Source organism: Pseudopodoces humilis, chromosome 28, assembly GCF_049639895.1.
Source record: "Pseudopodoces humilis isolate 2021_Gansu_Grassland_sample_001 chromosome 28, ASM4963989v1, whole genome shotgun sequence".
Classification (NCBI taxonomy): Eukaryota; Metazoa; Chordata; class Aves; order Passeriformes; family Paridae; genus Pseudopodoces; species Pseudopodoces humilis.
In genome coordinates, this window is record NC_142227.1 from 706062 (window position 1) to 723669 (window position 17608).

The 17608-nt window shown below is 66.3% G+C and overlaps 3 protein-coding genes across 7 annotated transcripts; 2 read left to right on the plus strand and 1 right to left on the minus strand.

Moving 5' to 3' along the window:
- The first annotated feature begins 93 nt into the window (after nt 1-93).
- Nucleotides 94-3812, plus strand: LOC102110424 (perilipin-3-like). Of its 3 annotated transcripts, XM_088067714.1 has the most exons (9): nt 94-196; nt 1061-1122; nt 1201-1396; nt 1648-1730; nt 1815-2001; nt 2428-2501; nt 2538-2741; nt 2838-2951; nt 3141-3812. In XM_088067714.1, the coding sequence occupies exons 2-9, from the start codon at nt 1072-1074 to the stop codon at nt 3561-3563; spliced, it is 1332 nt and encodes a 443-aa protein (XP_087923840.1). In that variant the 5' UTR covers nt 94-196; nt 1061-1071; the 3' UTR covers nt 3564-3812. The 3 variants fall into 3 exon arrangements, with proteins under 3 accessions (XP_087923840.1, XP_014115760.2, XP_014115761.1); XM_014260285.2 differs by having other exon boundaries at nt 2428-2741; XM_014260286.2 differs by lacking the exon at nt 2538-2741.
- A 685-nt stretch (nt 3813-4497) lies between these two features.
- LOC102110612 (perilipin-3) lies at nt 4498-7264 on the plus strand. Its single transcript, XM_014260283.2, has 8 exons — nt 4498-4621; nt 4977-5034; nt 5246-5441; nt 5536-5618; nt 5704-6118; nt 6223-6413; nt 6500-6622; nt 6696-7264. The coding sequence occupies exons 1-8, from the start codon at nt 4506-4508 to the stop codon at nt 7038-7040; spliced, it is 1527 nt and encodes a 508-aa protein (XP_014115758.2). The 5' UTR covers nt 4498-4505; the 3' UTR covers nt 7041-7264.
- A 360-nt stretch (nt 7265-7624) lies between these two features.
- HDGFL2 (HDGF like 2) lies at nt 7625-17025 on the minus strand. Of its 3 annotated transcripts, none has more exons than XM_005531680.3 (16): nt 16875-17025; nt 15203-15279; nt 14991-15129; nt 13069-13248; nt 12591-12707; nt 12381-12452; nt 12002-12143; nt 11771-11846; nt 11403-11688; nt 10706-10800; nt 10265-10335; nt 9862-9932; nt 9621-9722; nt 9311-9524; nt 8554-8671; nt 7625-8396 (listed from the first exon to the last, which is right to left on the minus strand). In XM_005531680.3, the coding sequence occupies exons 1-16, from the start codon at nt 16944-16946 to the stop codon at nt 8294-8296; spliced, it is 1935 nt and encodes a 644-aa protein (XP_005531737.3). In that variant the 5' UTR covers nt 16947-17025; the 3' UTR covers nt 7625-8293. The 3 variants fall into 3 exon arrangements, with proteins under 3 accessions (XP_005531737.3, XP_014115772.2, XP_087923947.1); XM_014260297.2 differs by having other exon boundaries at nt 7625-8399; XM_088067821.1 differs by lacking the exons at nt 14991-15129; nt 15203-15279 and having other exon boundaries at nt 7625-8399.
- Between the last annotated feature and the right edge of the window lie 583 nt (nt 17026-17608).

Genomic DNA, 17608 nt, shown 5'->3' on the forward strand with positions numbered 1-17608 from the left:
GGAGCACCGGGGACACGCGAGGGGCGGCCGGGCTGGCCCCGGAGCCCCGCCCAGGCCCCGCCCGCCTTTCCTCATTAGCGGAGACCCGGCCCCGCCCCTCCTCTGATTGGCTCCCGCCGGCCGCGGGTCCGCGCTGGGCGGGGCCCGGGGTCGCGATCTGGCCCGGGGGTCGCGACAGAATCCCACCCCCACCCCCGTGAGTATCGTGCTCGGGGCTGGGCGGGAGCGGGAGGGCGGGCAATGGGGCCGGGGCCGGCCCGGGGGGCTCCAGAAAGGCTCCGGGTGGTCCCCGGGAGCCTCCGGGGGGTCCGGGGGAGGTCGGGGGTCCCGAGGTCCCCGGAACACTACAGGGACACCAGAGGGACACTCCCAGAAGCTCAAAGGAGCCAACCCAGAGTCCCAGGGGGATCTGTCCCCCCCAGGGACCTCCCTGAAGCCCCCCCGAGTCCCCCCAGAACTCGTCCCCCGGAGAGCACAGGGTCAGGCCGGGGGTGCCACCGGGGACCCCAAAGGGCAGAGGGGCTACCGGGGGCCAGGAGGGGCTACCGTGGCCAGGGGGGGCTGCCGGGGGCCAGGGTGGGCTGCCGGGGCCGGGGGGGGCTGCCGGGGCCGGGGTCTCGGCTCGGCTCCCTGCGGGGGTTCGGGGGCTGCCCCGGCCCAGGCGATGGTGCCGGGCTGCACGTCCCCAGCTCAGGATTGCGACACACAGATCCAGTCTGGCTTGTGCTGAATCACCCAAAAAAAAACCCTCCCTGGCCCCAAAAGGGGGGTGTGGGGATCCCGGAGGGGACAGGGGGGTCCAAGAGGGGTTGAGGGGAGCCAGTCCCCCCGTTTCCTAGCAGGGGAGAAGGCCAACCCCATCCCAAAACCCCTTTCAGACCCCTCCTAACACCCCCGTGAGCCCCTCAGAACCCGCCAGTCGCTCCCACTCGCGTCACGAGTTGGTGGCTCTCAGCCCTCAGGGAGCAGGGCTGGGGGTGCTGGGGGTCTCATTTTCCAGGGGGTCCTCACCAGTCTCACCCACCCTTGGCACCCCAAAATCTCCCTCTTCCCGCTGCAGCCACCGCTGCCATGTCGGCCGAAAACGCGGCGGTGCCGGGAGAGGCCGGGCCGGAGACGAAGGTAGGGGTGGGTGCACGGAGGGTTCGGGGGGGCTGCGGGGGGCTCTGGGGACCCCGTCTCACTGTCCCCCACCCTCAGAGCGTGGTGAGCCGCGTGGCCAACCTGGCCCTGGTGAGCTGTGCCTGCGGGGCCGTGGCCTCGGCGTACGGGCGCACCAAGGAGAGCCACCCCTGCGTGCGCTCCGTCTGCGACGCCGCCGAGAGAGGGGTGAGGACCCTGACGGCAGCAGCAGCGAGCGGGGCCCAGCCCCTCCTCACCCGGCTGGAGCCCCAGAGTGAGTGCGGGGCGGGAACAGCACCCCATGGGGATGGGGGACCCCAAGACCGGCTCTCCCCGAGCTCTGGTGAGGCGGCAGGAGAGGAATGATCTGGTTTCACATCTCCGGTTTGTAGCAGCAATGAGTGAAGGGCTGGAGAAGCTGGAGGGTTAGAGGGGAAACACCCCACAAGTTCTGGGGTAGCGAAATCCCAGCAGAGCTCCTGCAGGGCAGCAGGGTGCTAAACTCACCTCTTTTCACATCTCCAGTTTCCACCGCCAACAAACTGGCCTGCAAAGGGCTGGACAAGCTGGAGGAGAAGCTGCCGATCCTGCAGCAGCCCCCCGAGAGGGTAACGTCACCCGGGGGGCGCGGGCAGGGCTCCAGCGCCGAGCGAGGAGCGGGCACAAGCTGTCCCTGCGCTGTCCCCTCCCAGGTGGTGGCCGGGACCAGGGAGTTGGTGTCGGGCACGGTGAGCGGGGCAGTGGCGAGGACGCGCTCGGCGCTCGGGGCCGTGGTGGGCACCCGCGTGGGGCGGCTGCTGGCCACGGGCGTGGGCGCTGTGCTGGGCAAATCGGAGGAGCTGCTGGATCGGCACCGCCCCGGGACGGACGGGGAGCTGGGTGAGTGCCCACCATCCTGCAGATCCCGGGGTGCCGAGCCCTCCTGAGACCCTCACCCTGTCCCTCAGGGCTGCCTTGGCATTCCCTGCTCACGGTGGCCCCACAGTGGTGCCGGAGCACTGAGGCCACCGTGACCCCACGCAGGGGACAGTCCCCACCTGGAGGACACGGGATGGCGCTGGGTGAACTCTCACCTGGAAACCCAACAGCAAATATAGTCCCGTGTGCCCGCCCGGGTATTTATAGCCTGGCACTGGGTGACATTAGGCAAAGCTGGCCCCATGTCACAGCTGAGGTGACCGCAGAGGCCACCTGGTGGCATCTCCGCATGACCTGGTGGCCAAGCATCCAGTGGGTGCTCACGCTGAGCTCCAGTGGCCAGCAGAGGATGGCCCAGCCACACTGCCCTCACCCCTGGTCCCACAGCGGCTGCAGCAGGCACGGAGGTGAGCACAGGCACGGAGGTGACCACGGGCACGGAGGTGACCACGGGCACGGAGGTGAGCACAGGCACGGAGGTGACCACAGGCACGGAGGTGAGCACAGGCACGGAGGTGACCACGGGCACAGAGGTGGCCGCGCAGGAGCAGCAGAGGCGGTGGCAGAGCTACTTTGTCCGTGTGGGCTCCCTGTCGGCCAGGCTGCCGCACCGGGCCCTGCGGCGCTCGCTGGGGGAGCTGCAGCGGGCACGGCTCCGCGCCCAGCGGCTCCTGGCCCAGCTCCACCACATCATCTGGCTGGTAAGGATGGGGCAGGGACCGTGCCAGCCCCGTGTCAGCCCCAGGCACCCCCGGGCACCCCCGGGTGTGCTCCCACCTGCCTGAACCTCCCCCCAGATCGAGGAGGGGCAGCGGGGCACGGACGGGCCCTGGCACAACACCCGGGAGCTCCTGCACCGCCTGTGGCTGGAGTGGAGCCAGCAGGACGCGGTGCCCATGGAGGACAGCGAGGTACAGGGGGGCCCTGGGGGACAGATGGCTCCGCCTGGAGAGGATGGGGACACGTGGCAAGGGGACACCTGGAGTCCCGGTGTGGGTCCATGCAGGCGGAGTTGGGGTCTGTGGGGGTTGGGGTCCATCGGGGTTGGGGTCCATCGGGGTTGGGGTCCATCGCCCCCAGCCCCGCTGCCCACCCCGCAGGTGGAGGCTCGGACGCTGGCCATGCTCCACGGGCTCCTGCACCAGCTCCACTCCGCCTGCTCCCATCTGGCCGCCGGCGCCCGGGCATTCCCCAGCAGCGTGCAGGAGACGGCGGGACACGTCCGGCACGGCGTGGAGGGCGTCCAGGCTTCCCTGGCCAGCGCCCGCTCCTTCCAGGACCTGTCGGGGCTGGTGCTGGCGCAGAGCCGGGACGCGGTGACGCGGGCACAGCTGAGCCTCGAGGGGCTGCTGGAGCACGTGGGGCAGCACACGCCGCTGCCCTGGCTCGTGGGACCTTTCGCCCCCGCGCTCGTGGAGTATCCGGAGGATGTCCCGGTGGATATGTCCAAGTGGGAGGGCTGTGTCACCGCGGGGGGGACGCAGCGGGTGCCCGCTGCCCCCCAGCTCTGCAGCCAGCACTGAGTCACCGGTGCCGCTGAGCTGGGGGAGCGCCCACCGGAGCCACGAACCACACCGGGGATGAGGGACCTGGTGACCCGGCGTGGGACCCCGGTGCCACGGCCGGGGACTCCTGTGGCGATGGTGGCACGGGGAGGACGCGGTGTGGGTCTGTCTGGGATCCAGGGCTGCCCTAAGCCCCAGGAGCGCTGGGATTTCATGTCTTAACAGCTTCAAACCAGTTTAAAGAGGAAGAAAACAAGTTTTTTTGCCTTAAAATGACTCAGAGCCTGCAGTGGTGTGGCAGAGCCACCGTGCCGGGCTCACCGGGGGGCTCTGCACGGGCGGCAGAGCCGGGGGCGCCCCCGAGGGGGGCTCAGTAAGGGGGTGCTGGGGGGGGGCAGGATTCCGTGGGGTGCCGGGAGGGAGGGTGCCACAAGGTGCCAGGACGCCTGGACTGTGACCCGCAGCCGTGTGGCACTGAACTTTGCCCCAGTTGTCACCGTCGGGCCCCGGGGTGTCCCCGACGTCACAAGCACAGCGTGGTGACAGCAGCCGGTGGGGTGACACCGGGGACCCCGGCACTGACCATCCTCCCACCGCCAGAACCCACTGGGACCGGTTCGACCAACTGCCCCGGGCCAGGTGTGGGGGCGCACCGGGACCCCCGAGCTCGGGACCCCCACGAGGGGCGGGGACGCTTGGGGGGGGGGGTCGGGGCAGCTCAGTCCCGGGCGATCCGGTACCGGGGAGGGGGGGATCAGTGCAGCACCGACCGAGGAATGGGATCCCGGGGGCTCCGGTGTTGGGCGGGGGGGTTCGGTTCCCGGGGGTTCATTGCCCTGCCGGGCCCGGAGGTTCGGTTCTGTGCCGGGCCCGGAGGTTCGCTGCCCCCCGGGCCCCCGCCCCCGCCGGCCGCTGCTCCCGGTGCGCCCCGGGCCGGCCCCGCTGGGCGGCTCCGGTCACATGCGCTCGGGGCGGGCTCCGGGGTATAAAGGGCGGCGGGGAGGAGCGGGGCGAGCCCGGAGCCGAACCGAGCGGAGCCGAACCGAGCCCAGCCGCACCGAGCCCAGCCGCCAGCGGTGAGCACGATCCGGGGCCGGTCCGCATCCTGGTTCCGATCCCGATTGCGATCCCGGTTCCGGTTCCGATCGCGATTGCGATCCCGGTTCCGGTTCCGATCCCGATTGCGATCCTGGTCCCGATCGCGATCCCGGTCCCAATCCCGCCTGTGATCCCGATCGCGATCCCGGTCCCAATCCCGCCTGTGATCCCGATCGCGATCCCGGTCCCAGGGACCCCTCCCCGCCCCGTCCCGGGATTTTCCAGCCGCGTGGGAGCTGCCCCGTTCCGGGGAGGGGGAACTTGGGGTGCTCCCCTCGGGAGGGGGGCGCTGGGGGCCTGACCCCACTCACGGTCCCGTCCTGTGCCCCCCAGCCCCACCATGGCCACCAGCGAGCCCACGCCGGCGCAGTCCAAGGCAGAGGAGCAACAGGTCAGTGCGGGCAAGGGGGGGAATCTGGGGGCGATCCACGGGGTCCCTGCTTGGAGACCGGGATCGGGATTGTCCCACCTTCCGATGGGTTTGGAGAGCCATGGGAGAGCCCCAAAACCATTCCCGGGATGTTTGGAACACCCAGACCCCCCGTGAGGTTTGGGGGGGGTTCCTCCCCACCACGCTCACCCTGAGTCCTTCTGGCCCCCAGAGCATCGGGACACGCGTGGCCAACCTGCCCCTGGTGAGCTCTGCCTACGACATGGTGTCCTCTGCCTACACCTGCACCAAGGAGAGCCACCCCTGCGTGCGCTCCGTCTGCGACGCCGCCGAGAGAGGGGTGAGGACCCTGACGGCAGCAGCAGCGAGCGGGGCCCAGCCCCTCCTCACCCGGCTGGAGCCCCAGAGTGAGTGCGGGGCGGGGGGGACCCCAAAAGCTGTCCCCAGCAGAGCTCCTGCAGGGCAGCAGGGTGCTGAACACACCTCTTTTCACATCTCCAGTTTCCAGCGCCAATGAATTGGCCTGCAAGGGGCTGGACAAGCTGGAGGAGAAGCTGCCGATCCTGCAGCAATCCCCCCAGCAGGTACCGGGTGGGGTGGGGTGGGGTGGGGTGGGCAGCACACTCGGGGCCCCCCCAGTGCTTAACAGAGGTTTGTGTGTCCACCCAGATCATCTCGGACACCAAACTGCTGGTGACCTCCACGGTGACGGGGGCCAGGGATGTGCTGACCAGCACCGTGGCCGGGGCCAAGGACGCAGTGTCCAGCACTGTGGCTGGGGCTAAGGATGCAGTGACCAGCCGAGTGACCGAGGCCAAGGACGCAGTGTCCAGCACCGTGGCCGGGGCCAGGGATGCAGTGACCAGCACCATGGCAGGGGCCAAGGATGCAGTGACCAGCCGAGTGACCGGTGTGATGGACATGACCAAAGGGGCCGTGCAGGGCGGTGTGGAGCTGACCAAGTCCGCGGTCAGCAGCGGTGTCAGCACCGTGGGCCAGATGGTGGCCAGCGGGGTGGGCTCCGTGCTGGGCAAGTCGGAGGAGCTGGTGGACCATTACCTGCCCATGACAGATGAGGAGCTGGGTGAGCAGCTGATCCCAACCTCCAGCGAGGCGGGGCAGAGCTGGGGAGGCTTTCTGGGGGGTGTTGGTGGTGCTGGGACCCCCTGAACAGCTCCTGTCCCACAGCCAAGCTGGCCACAGCCGTGGAGGGCTTCGAGCCGGAGCAGCAGAGGCAGCAGCAGAGCTACTTCGTGCGCCTGGGCTCCCTCTCCACCAAGCTGCGGCACCGAGCGCTCCAGCACTCCCTGGGCAAACTGCAGAGCGCTCGCCAGAGCAGCCAGGACCTGCTGGCCCAGCTCCAGCGCACCCTCGACCTGGTAGGACCCGGCCCCGCGCCCCCTGTGCCACCCTGGGGTGTCCCCTGGCAGCCCCCCAACCCAGCCGGGCCGTGCCCCTCTCGCAGGTGGAGCACCTGAGGCAGGACGTGGACCAGAGGCTGCAGGGAGGGCAGGAGAAGCTGCAGCAGCTGTGGCTGGAGTGGAACAAGAAGCAGCCGGGCGGTGGCAAGGACCAGGCGCCACCGGAGGTAGGAGCAGGGCAGGGGGTCCCCAGGGTGAGCCGGGGTGTCCCCAGCCCTCACCCCCCGTGTCCCCCCGCAGGCGGTGGAGTCGGGCACGCTGACCATGCTGCAGGGCTTGAGCCAGCAGCTGCAGAGCTCCTGCCAGCCCTTGGTGTCCAGCCTGCAGGGGCTCCCCACCAGCATCCAGGACACGGCGGGGCAGGTCCGGCACAACGTGGAGGAGCTGCGGGCGGCGCTGGCCTCTGTCACCTCCCTGCAGGACGTGACGGGGCCCGTGCTGGCCCGAGCCCGCAGCCACGCCACCAAAGCCCGGCAGCTGATGGACGAGCTGGTGGAGCACGTGGCCTTCAACACCCCCCTGACGTGGCTGGTGGGACCCTTCGCCCCCTCGGGCAAGCGCCCGGTGGAGCTGGAGATGGAGTAGCAGCTCTGGGCTGCTTCCCCCCAAAAACGCCTCGTTAGGAGCCTTAAACACCCCCAGCCCCCCTCGCCCCCCACCCTGTGCCTGCCCCAGCTCTGTCCCTTGTCCCCTTGCTGGGGACTGCAGAAGTGCCTTGGCTGCCCCAAGTGCCTGTTGGGGGTCCCCCATGTCCTCGGTGCCTTGTAGGCTTAAAACGGCACAAGAAATAAACTCTGGTTAGTTTTGCACTGGCCTGGGGCTTCTTTGGGGGCGTGGGGAGGAGGAATTGGGCTCTGGAGGAGCAAACCCCAAGACCTGGGGACCCCCCTGTCCTGAGCCCCCCTTCCCCCAGGCAGCCCCCCCAGCCTGTCCCTGCCCCCGGGAGGGGAGGACCTGGCGGTGGGATCAGAGCGGGGTCCTGGACGGAGCCTCCCACTTCCCCGCAGTTGGGCAAGAGGCACTCGGGAAGTTTTGGGCTTTATTTGGGTCTTGTTTAGGGAGGAGAGTGAAAGCAGTCCCGGAACAAGGAGCGAAGTGTCCCCAGGGCAGAGTTACTGCAGCCTGCAGGGGGGTCGGGGGTCGGGGCACAAAGAGGAGGCGGCGCCGGGTGGAGCCGGGAATTCTTTATTGGACACGGACAAAAGAGCAGAGACCGACACGGAGCTGCTGCCCAGCACGGGCAGGATGCTGCCAGGGTCAGTCCCCCCCCCGGCACACTTAGCACAGAACACACCCTTTGTACCCTGGTTTCACCCCAAAAAGTTGGTGCCCAGCCCTGCTGCCACCCCTGGGGCCGAGGGATCTGGCTCCGGCAGCTGCCTCGGGATGGAGAGAGGATCATGATGGTGAGGGAAGGGGCTTGGAGCAGCTCCTGAGTGCCTGACCCTGGTCAGAGGGAAACTGGGGAGCCATGGGGTGCTTTCCAGCCCTGACCCTCGTCCCAGCCAGAGATGCCTCAAGAAAGAGACACTGGGGTTCCTTCTGTTTTTCATTAGAAAACCCTTTATATTCATTTCATGTCGGTTGAAATCACAAGAAATTAGGTAGGAGGGGAAAAAAAAAAAAACCAGAACAGAAAATTAAAAACAAGGGTAAGGGACAAATACAGACACCAGCACAGCCCCCCCGCGGGTGCTGCCTCCGCAGGGACGGGACACGGGACAAGACCAAGGACATCGGCTACGGTGGGACTTAATGAAGTGACTCAGGCAGGGGACGAGGCAGAGGCTGCTCTCCCTTCACAGCCTCTCCTCCTCCTCCAGGTGGGAGCTGCTTCCTCAGCTCTCCTCCTCCTCCTCCTCCTCCTCCTCCTCCTCCTCGTCCGCAGCCTCCGACTCCCCGCGAGCTCGCTCCAGCCCGGCCTTGGGATAGTCCTGGACACTGCTGGGGGAGAGCAGGGGCAGGGACAGCTCAGGCCCTGCCTCTCTGCCACGTCCCAGCTCCTTCCCAAGCTGGGAGAACCCTCTCACAACCCACAGGATGTCCCCAAATCATCCCTGCCGAGCCCAGCGACCTCAGCCCTGCCCCTCACACTCACTTGTTGTGGGGCTCCTCTGTGGATGCCTCCAGCTCCCCAGCTCCTGGCCCTTGGCTCTTGTCCTTCTCCTCTGTGCCCTCTGACTTTTGGGATTCACCATTCACAGGACCTGACAGGTCTGGAGGGAAGAGAGAGAGGCTCAGGCTCTCGGATCCCCTCGCCCATCCCAACCCTCGTGGCTGAGGATCCATGGCCACAGGTTGTCCCTGGACATGCAGCCGAGCCTGAGGGGACCCCAGGACCGGCCTGATCCCCACAGCTACAAGAAGGTCCCCAAAACCTCCATCCCCCAGCCCAGAGGCACCGTCAGGGTGGATTTTCCCCGTCAGTTCCTCAGGGAAGGCTCTTGCAGCACCACCAGGACAGCCCCAGGCAGAGACCCGGCTCTGAGGGTGGAAGGTCCCAGTCACCAGTGCCTGTGCAAGAGCCTGAGCCAGTGTCCAAGGACATCTCCACATTCCTTCATGGCTGGAGCAGAGCTCAGCCTGGCAGGGAGGAGCTGCTCCTGGGCCAAAAAGCAGCGTGGGGGCCCCCGGAGCCCGGGAGTGGGGCTGGAGGTTTGCCCTGTGCCCTCAGTGCATTCCCCATCCCACCCTTCCCTGCTCCTGGCACTGGCCTGGAGGTGCCGATCCCCCCACCCCGGGCCAAAGCCACCTCCCCATGTCCCTGTCCCCAGCAGGACGGGCCACGCCCCAGGGAGGAGACTGTGACCTGCCCACACAGGGCAGGGAATGTTCAGGATGCTCAGGGATGTTACCAGCATTTGTCTCCTCTTCCCCCTTCTCATTCCGTGTCTCCGCTCCCGACAGCTTCTCCTGGCCCTTCTCCGCCTCCCCCTTGTCCTTCTCGGGCCCGGCTTTGTTGCCTTTCTGGATGGATTCCATCTTTGGGCCCAGCACACGCGACTTCAAGCGGGTGTAGACTTCAGCTGCTTTCTCCATCACGTCCTTGTTGGCTTTGTAGCGACGGATCTGCCCCGGGGAGCGGGAGGAGGGACCCCCTTAGAGCCCCTGAGGGCTGGGACAGGCTCCCCACTCGCCCCAGGAGGGCTCAGCCCTCTGCTCTACCTTCTTGAGCGTGGCCACCACGTCTGTGTGCTTCTGGAGGATGTGGGAAGTGACCTGGAGCGTGCCCAGCTCCTCGAGCGCGTTCAGACAGCGCTTGATGTCCTGCACGGATGGCACCGGGATCAGGAGCTGCCCTGGGGGCACCTGGGGCCTCCCAGCACCCCCAGAGGGAGGAGAAGGAGCCTCCCGGGTTTCACAGCCAGGCAAGGCCCAGCAGGGATGTCCCAGGCCAGGCACTCACCGGGTTATCCACCTTCAGCGCAAACTTGATCTCGCTGTGAAGTTTCTGGAGTTTCTCTTCCACTGTGGGCTCTGGAGCAGAGACACAGGCAGAGGTGTCAGGGCACACAGAGCTCAGGATCCGCTCTGGGGCCTGGAATCACTCCCAGGCAGGGGTTTGTGTCCTCCTGCACTTCCAAAGTTCAGCACGGCCCCAGGAATGTCTCTGGGACATGTCTCAGGGGCTGGGGTGTGCCAAGATCGGGAGGGGACGGCAGGGAAGTGATCCTGGGATCACAGCAGTGCTGGGAAAAACCCTGGCACAAACTCACTGATCCCTCCCTGTCCCAGGGATGGGGGAACCAACCCTGGAGCCCTCCCCTCCCTCTCCTCCCCTCTGTGATGGGAAGCAGTGACTCTCTCACCCTTTTTCTTCTCCATCCTCCTTTCGGGGATCGGGTCGGATTTCTTCCGGCCTCGTTCCACTTTCAGAGGTCTGTGGGAAGGGAAGGAAAAAGGGAAGGTGGTTGTGGTGAACGCCCTGCTCACCACTGGGCTAACAAGGGGATGGCACTGCCTGCAGCACCCGAGACCCCTCCACCCTGATCACAGCTCCCCTGTGCCCCAGCTTCCCAGGAATGCAGACAGGAAAAGCCCCACGAGAAAGAAAACACCACAGAACCTCATCCTGGAAACCCCCAAGAGCTCCTGCAGCCCCTTCAGCTCGGCAGGAGGGGAGGAACAAGCCCAGCCCCTGTGCAGGAGCAGCAGCCCCACGAGCCCCATCCCCACCCCGCGGTGCTGGGGCCGTGCAGGAACAGCCCCGTTCCCAGGAGGAAAGGGGAGGGAGATGTGGAGATGCTGACTTGTTCCGTGGCTTCTCCTCTGCTCGGCCCCTCTTCTCCTTCTGATTTGGTTTCCTTGACAACTCCGAGGGCTGCTTCTTCACCGGCTTCTTTACCTTGGAGGAGAGAACAATGCAGGGAGAGCGGCAGAGCCCTCCTTGCTGCAGAGCCACGGCCACGCCACAACGTCCCCACAGCCACCCCACGGCCCAGGGGCACCCCAGGCACCCCACAGCAGAGCCTGTGGTCACCCCACAGCACACGGTCACCCTACAGGCTCCCAAAGGCTCCAGGGGGACAGTGGAGCAAACCCCGTGACCGTGCTGGAAGAGCACCCTGGAGATCAGGGAATGGTTTGGGTTGGAAGGGAACATAAAGCTCCTCCCATCCCACCCCTGCCATGGCAGGGACACCTTCCACTGTCCCAGGCTGCTCCAAGCCCCGTCCAGCCTGGGATGGAGCAGCCACAGCTGCTCTGGGCACCTGTGCCAGATGTGAGGCCCACAGCTGGATGATGCATCCTGGGCCAGGGGAAGAGCTCCCACTCCAAGGCACGGAATTGCCATGGACACAACCCTTCCCAACACCATCTGGGCAGCTGCAGGGTAACCCAGGAGCACGAGAGCAGGTCCCTGCCACTCCTGGAGGTCCCTGATGGCCTGACAGGGAGGTGACAGGCTGTCCATCCACCCCCAGGCCCCCACAGCTCCGCACTCACCTCCTTCTCCTGCTCCAGCTCAGAGTCTGAGGAGGACGGAGCCTTGGCCCGGCCTCTCCGGCCCTTTTTGGCCGTTTCATCCTCGGCGCTGCTGTCCGAGTCCGAGTGCACCTCCTCGCCCTTCTCTGCCTTCTCCTTCCTTTTCTCCTTCTCCTCCTTCTCCTGCTCCCGGAGCCGCCGGATCTCCTCCTCCTGCTCCCTCTTCCTCTTCTCCTCCAGCTCCCGCCGCCGCTCCTCGTCCCGCCGCTTCCACTCGCTGATGCGATCCACGTCGCTGTCGCTGTCACTGCCAGGACAGGGCAGGCTCGGACCCCTGCGTGACCCCCAGCCCAAGGGTGACAGTGTCCCAGTGGCCCAGGTGAGCTCACCTGTCGCTGCTGGAGCTGCTGGGGACTCGCTCTGGCTTCGGTTTCCTGCCCCGGGGCTTGGGAGGGGGTTTCTCAGCTGCAAGACAACAGGGACATGCTCTGCGGGAGGCCTGGAGGTGCCTCTGTTGAAACAGCCCCGGCTCGTGGAGGCAGAGAGCTTCTGGAATGTGCCCACAATTCGGGATGGGAATTCCCAGAGGCTTGGGGATGCAGGAGCAGCCCCGGGGGTACCTGGCTTGCGGCCCCGTGGCGCCTTTTTCACCGACACGTCCGAGTCCGAGTCTGAGTCCGACTTGGTCATGTCCACGGTGGCATTGCCCATCTCCAGATCCGAGTCCACTTTGGAGTCGGAGTCAGAGGCAGACTCCATTTTCTGCAGGCAGAGCGGGGCTGGGATGGGAGCTGGCCGTGGTGTGGCACTGCCCCAGTCCCAGCCATCCCCCCAAAGCCAGCAGTGTCCTGCATCCCGAGCCCCAGCAGGTCACCAAGAGACCAGCGAGCTCCCTTCAGGTGCTCCAGCCCAGGGCACAGCCCTGTCACCCCCAGCTCCCCCCTCCCCACAGCGCAGACCCCGACTCCTCTCCAGTCTCCCTCATTAGGGGCCCTTTACCTTCTTCTTCCTCCCCGCTGCCGGCATCCTCCGGGGAGCCCGGGCCACTGGCTTCTTTTCAGGAGTGAAATCCTGGAGAAAAACGGAAATATGAGATGTGGAACAGTGTCACCACGGTATCACACCAGTCAGGTTCCCTCCAGCCTCTGCCTCACTCCCACAGGGATGCTCTCCCCACCACCCTGCCAGTGAACCCCCAAATCCCCTCACCTGGTCACTGTTTTTCTCTGACTCAGAAGATGTTTCTGAGTTCTCCTCTTCTGTGACAGAGGGGCTGCCCTGATCCAAGTCACTGGAGGATTTCCGAGGCCGTTTTGTCACAGGCATCTGGCAAAGGAGATGTGACAAGATGAGAGAAGCTCATTCCTTCTCCACCCACCATGGAAAGCAAAGTCCATCCTGGGAAGGGCTTTCTCCAACTCTTCCCAACCTGCAAGAGCTGCACTCAGATCTGCAGCTCTGGATCCTCCTCCAGGCTGCTAACCCCACCAGGATTGACCACCCCACCGGCATCATGAGACAGCTGTGAGACCCCCAAAATCACACTGAGCCCCATTTCCCTCTGGAGTATCCAGAGGGAGTTGGTTTCTCCAGCACCTTCTGCTGAGGTGGCTTCAAGGAAAGCTCTGTGATGGACCCACAGTGTCCCCTGGCTGGGCCACCCTCCTGTCCCCAGCCTTTCACTCACTTTCATGGCCAAGGATTTCCTCTTGAGCCCGCTGTGGTCGCTGCCTCGATCCGAGTCCTCATCGCTGTCCACCTTCTCCGTGGGCACGGTGGCCATGGCAGAGTCATCCTCGTCGTCCCCGGCGTCGCTCCCCGCCATGGGGTCGTTCTCGGGGACGTCGCTGTCGGAGGAGCTGGCGGGCTAAAGGCAGCGGGAGGACAGCGGGGTCAGGGGGGCCTGGGGGGCACTGGGGGGCAGGAGAGGAGGGAGAGGGGGCACCAAGGGTGGAGAGCTGGGTGTGCAGAGCAGTGCAGAGCAGTGCAGAGCAGTGCAGAGCAGTGCAGAGCAGGGCAGAGCAGTGCAGAGCAGTGCAGAGCAGTGCAGAGCAGGGCAGAGCAGTGCAGAGCAGGGCAGAGCAGTGCAGAGCAGTGCAGAGCAGTGCAGAGCAGGGCAGAGCAGGGCAGGGCAGCCTCCCCTCCCAGCACGGATCTCTCCGGAGCAGCTCCAGACAACGCTGCAGCCCTTCCTGCAGCCCGTGACACACGGCTCCGAGAGCGCTCCTGACACACTCCCGGGGTGCTGCTGCCTCGCTGCCCTCTGCCCCCCACCCTCACACCCTGCCAAAACCCCTGCAGCAGCCTGGAGCACAGCCCAGCCCTCCTCTGCCCTGACGGCGCCAGACAAGCCGGGGTGGCTGGGTTCAGCCTCTCCTTCTGCCTCCACTTGGATCAGGCTCTTCACGTCCTCTTCGCACACCTTCCCCACGGTGAAGGTCCACAGAAGGAATCCAGGTGACCACGGTGCTCTTCCCAGCTGGGATCTCCTGTGTCCTGCTCCCTGAAGGTCTCCTTGTTTCTGCAGCCCATCGGGAGGTTCCTCACACAGGGACATCACACACCCCAACTTCATCTTCTGGGCTGCTCCTCTGTGTGTGGCAGCACTGACATTCCTAGAGCCGGGGTTCTTCCAGCTGCTGGAAAGCCTCTCCTCACCCTCGGCTGCTCCTGGCACCTCTCTTCACTCAGGTCTCAAAGCCAAGGAAACTTCTGTGTCTTCTCCTTTCATCCACAGGATGCATTGGGTGTTGGTGAGCCCTCATCCCTGAGGGGAGTTCCCATCGGATTCCCGCCCGTGGCAGGTGCTTCCTCCTTCACCACCACCAATCTCCAGGTTTTCAGGCACCTCCACAGCCTCAGCTCGCCCCACATCCACAGCTTTGGGTGGGCGATTTCCCAACCCCTGCCCCTCAAACCACATCCTCACTCAGGCCTGGCCTGGGGGACTCACTCCCTGCTCCTGCTGACCTCCAGGGACCACCTCCACCTTGCCGCTCACCCTGCAGACCTTCCTCTGCCTCTTCAGCCCCACTGCCTACGAAGCCAACGCCTCCTGTGATGACATGATGTGATTTACAGAATAAATTGGATCCCAATCGTGGTCATGAGGTGCCCCCATGAGCAGCTGACAAAGAGCTGTTCCCTGGCCTGGCCTGCTCCAAATCCAGCTGGAGGGCTCAGGACCCTTGGGAATGGATGGAGAAGGGGACTTCCCAACAGTCCACGAGCAGATCCAGGAGCCAGGGACAAGCAAGCCTCAAGTTCTTGCTCTGACAACAAAACCTCCGTGATTTTGGGCAAGCAGCACAAAGCACGACCCCGGTTCCACCGCGACAACGGGGCAGAAGCATCTTCCTCCAGAGCAAGCGGAAACCTCCAGCGCTCCTGGAAGCCCAAGGGAAATCCCTCCATGGAGGAAGATGAGGAGAGCAGACTCCCTGAGGAAGGGAGAGGGCAGGGAAGGAGAGGGGAGCTAATTCCACCCCAAGGAAGCCAAGCTGGAAGCTGGAAGCAATCGGCACGGCAGCGAGGAGAAGCAGAGACAGGAGGAGCGACTCGGGGGCGCGGAGGGGCCACGGCCCCATGCCCTGCCCAGCCCACACTCACCGCAGGGGCACTGTAACTGGCGTGGGGGTTGTTCTGGATTTCCCACAAGCCCTCGTTGAAGCCTTTTCTCTTGTTTGGTTTCCCATATTTGTCTTTATATTTTTCGTAAGGGAACAGATCTTTAGGGCCCAAGAAGGCGCTGGAGAGAGACAAAGCAGAGGTGAGGCCGGAGCGGAGGCAGAGCCCGGCGGGGGGAGCGAGGCAGCGCTTACGTCTCGTGGGTGCCGAAGAAGAAGATGGGGTACTTGTTCGGGGGGGGTTTCACGGCGCCGTCCGCGATGTCATCGATCTGAAAGGAAACCCAAAGCACGAGGAGGTCAGAGACAGCGGTGACACGTCCTCAGCCCCGGCAAGCGGCGTCGGGTCCGGCACCCGCTTGGAGCCAAGCGCGGCAGGAAAGCACCCGGACGGGGCCCTGGCTACGGATCTGAGTCCCCGCGGGATCTCTACCAGAGTAACGGGAAGGATCCGGCACCGAGGTCTTGTGGGCAACGTGGGCCTTGCGCTACTCCCCCGGGATCCGTGGCCGGGAGCCCGGCGGCGCGGGCGGGGGGCGATGGATGAGCGGCCGCAGGGTCCGTCCTGGCTGGAGCCCGGCCGCAGGAAAAGCCCCGCTGCCGGCCGGACACCCCGTCTTCTGTGCTCGGGGAGCCTCGGGGTGCGCAGGGGGTGCTGGGGAGGTCTTCGGGGTGGGGGGACCCTTCCCCAAAAAGCAAGCGAGCTAAAGCAGAGGGGCTGTCCTGGCAGGAGCGGCAGTCCCGGGTCTCACGGCGAGGTGCAGCCAAGCGGTGTCAACTCCGGCCGCCTGAGCTCCCCGATCCCACAGGCTTCCACCTGCCAGTCTCTTCCCGTCCAAGGGCACTGGATGAGCCTGCCATGCCCTCGGCTGCTCCCGGGGACCCCGCGGAGCCCCCAGGCACCCCCCAGCTGAGCACATCCCAAAGCAGCTCCCGGTCTCCTCCAGGAGCTCCGCGGCACGACGCTGTCACCCGGCCGGTGGCACCAGCTGTCCCCCTCCCCAAGCACTCCAGCACCCCAAATAACGGCCCCAAAGCACAGCAGCACCTGCTGATCCCACGCCGTGAGTGCGGACAGCAGCCCCCCACCCATGGCACACCCAGAGCGTCCCCTCAGTGTCCCCAACAAGGGGCAGAACCGCAGGCCCCAGAGCGCAGGATCCCATCCCAGTGCAGGATCCCATCCCACTGCAGGATCCCATCCCACTGCAGGATCCCATCCCAGCGCAGGATCCCATCCCAGCGCAGGATCCCATCCCAGTGCAGGATCCCACCTCGGTACCGAGCTCCCGTACCCTCAGGGGATCTCTGAGGCAGTGCTGGACCCCCATCCCAGCACAGCTGCTGTGGGGTCCCCCATTCCGGCACAGGACACCCCATTCCAGTTCTGGCCCCCATCCCAGTAGAGGTGCTGGAATGGGATCTCCCGTCCCAGAACGGGTCACCCCGCGCTGCTGCTGGGCCCCAGCCCAGGACACTCCAGGGATGTGACCCCGCATCCCGCTCCGGGTGCCGGGACAGCCCCTCCTGCCAGCACCGGATTCGCGACAGACCCGCCAGGGTCCCGCATCCCCACCGGGACACCTATCCCGGTACCGGTACCGGTACAGCCTGTCCATCCCGGCACGGCTCCCGTTACGGCATCTCCATCCCGGGACGTGCTCCTGCGCCGGCACCGTGTCCCCATCCCGGTACAGGTACCGTTATGGCATCTCCATCCCGCCAAGGGCCTCCGCTCCGGGGACAGGGGTCGGTACGCGTCCCCATCCCGTCCCCGGTCCCCGCTCCCGATCCCGCCCCCATCCCGGTGCGGGACCCCCGCCCCTCTCCCGCTCCGTTCCCCCGCGGCGCGGCCCCGCCGTCTCACCCGGGCCGGCCAGTGCGGGTAGCCCTTCATCTTGGCGAAGACGAGGTCCCCGGGTTTGAAGCTGTGTGGCATGGCGGCACCGGGGGGCGCGGGGGGCACCGGGCGCGGGCAGGCCCAGCCCAGGCCGCGGCAGCACCGGGCAGGCGGCGGGGGCGGCCCGCACCGCACGGCACGCAGGATGTCCCGCCCCCGGTCGCGACCGCGCCTCCCATTGGCTCCGCCGCACGTCGTTCAACCAACTCGGCCAATAGAAGCGAGGCGGCGGCGCGGCGGGATAACGGGATTGGGGCGCGCCGCCGGAGGCGCCGAAGGGGGGGGCGCTGGGGGGCGGGGCCTGAGGGGCCGGGGGGGGAACGGGGACAGGGACAGAGACCTGAGGGGGTCAGGGACAGGGACGGGGACAGAGACAGGGACAGGGACAGGGACAGAGACCTGAGGGGGGACAGGGACGGGGACAGGGACAGGGACAGGGACAGGGACAGAGACCTGAGGGGGTCAGGGACAGGGACGGGGACAGAGACCTGAGGGGGTCAGGGACAGGGACGGGGACAGGGACGGGACCTGAGGGGAGGAGAGGACCGTGTGAGAGTGACAGGGCTGTGGGGAGAGGGTCAGGGCTATGGTGACACAAATCCTGCCCCATCACTGCCCCCAGCTCAGCCCCCCAGCCTGGGGATGCGGCTCCCGGCTGAATTCCTGAATTCCCCGGGGCCATCCCGGGACCCCAAACTCCT

Coding starts and splice junctions, on each gene's coding strand:
- HDGFL2 (XM_014260297.2), bottom strand. CDS start 16,946: ATGCCACACAGCTTCAAACCCGGGGACCTCGTCTTCGCCAAGATGAAG. Junction 10,801..11,402: donor AGCTGGAGCAGGAGAAGGAG/GTGAGTGCGGAG, acceptor CTCTCCTCCAAG/GTAAAGAAGCCGGTGAAGAA. Junction 8,672..9,310: donor GGAAGAGGAGACAAATGCTG/GTAACATCCCTG, acceptor TCTTCCCTCCAG/ACCTGTCAGGTCCTGTGAAT.
- LOC102110424 (XM_014260285.2), top strand. CDS start 1,072: ATGTCGGCCGAAAACGCGGCGGTGCCGGGAGAGGCCGGGCCGGAGACG. Junction 1,123..1,200: donor AGGCCGGGCCGGAGACGAAG/GTAGGGGTGGGT, acceptor CCCCACCCTCAG/AGCGTGGTGAGCCGCGTGGC. Junction 2,002..2,427: donor CGGGACGGACGGGGAGCTGG/GTGAGTGCCCAC, acceptor CTGGTCCCACAG/CGGCTGCAGCAGGCACGGAG.
- LOC102110612 (XM_014260283.2), top strand. CDS start 4,506: ATGCGCTCGGGGCGGGCTCCGGGGTATAAAGGGCGGCGGGGAGGAGCG. Junction 5,442..5,535: donor CACCCGGCTGGAGCCCCAGA/GTGAGTGCGGGG, acceptor TCACATCTCCAG/TTTCCAGCGCCAATGAATTG. Junction 6,119..6,222: donor CATGACAGATGAGGAGCTGG/GTGAGCAGCTGA, acceptor CCTGTCCCACAG/CCAAGCTGGCCACAGCCGTG.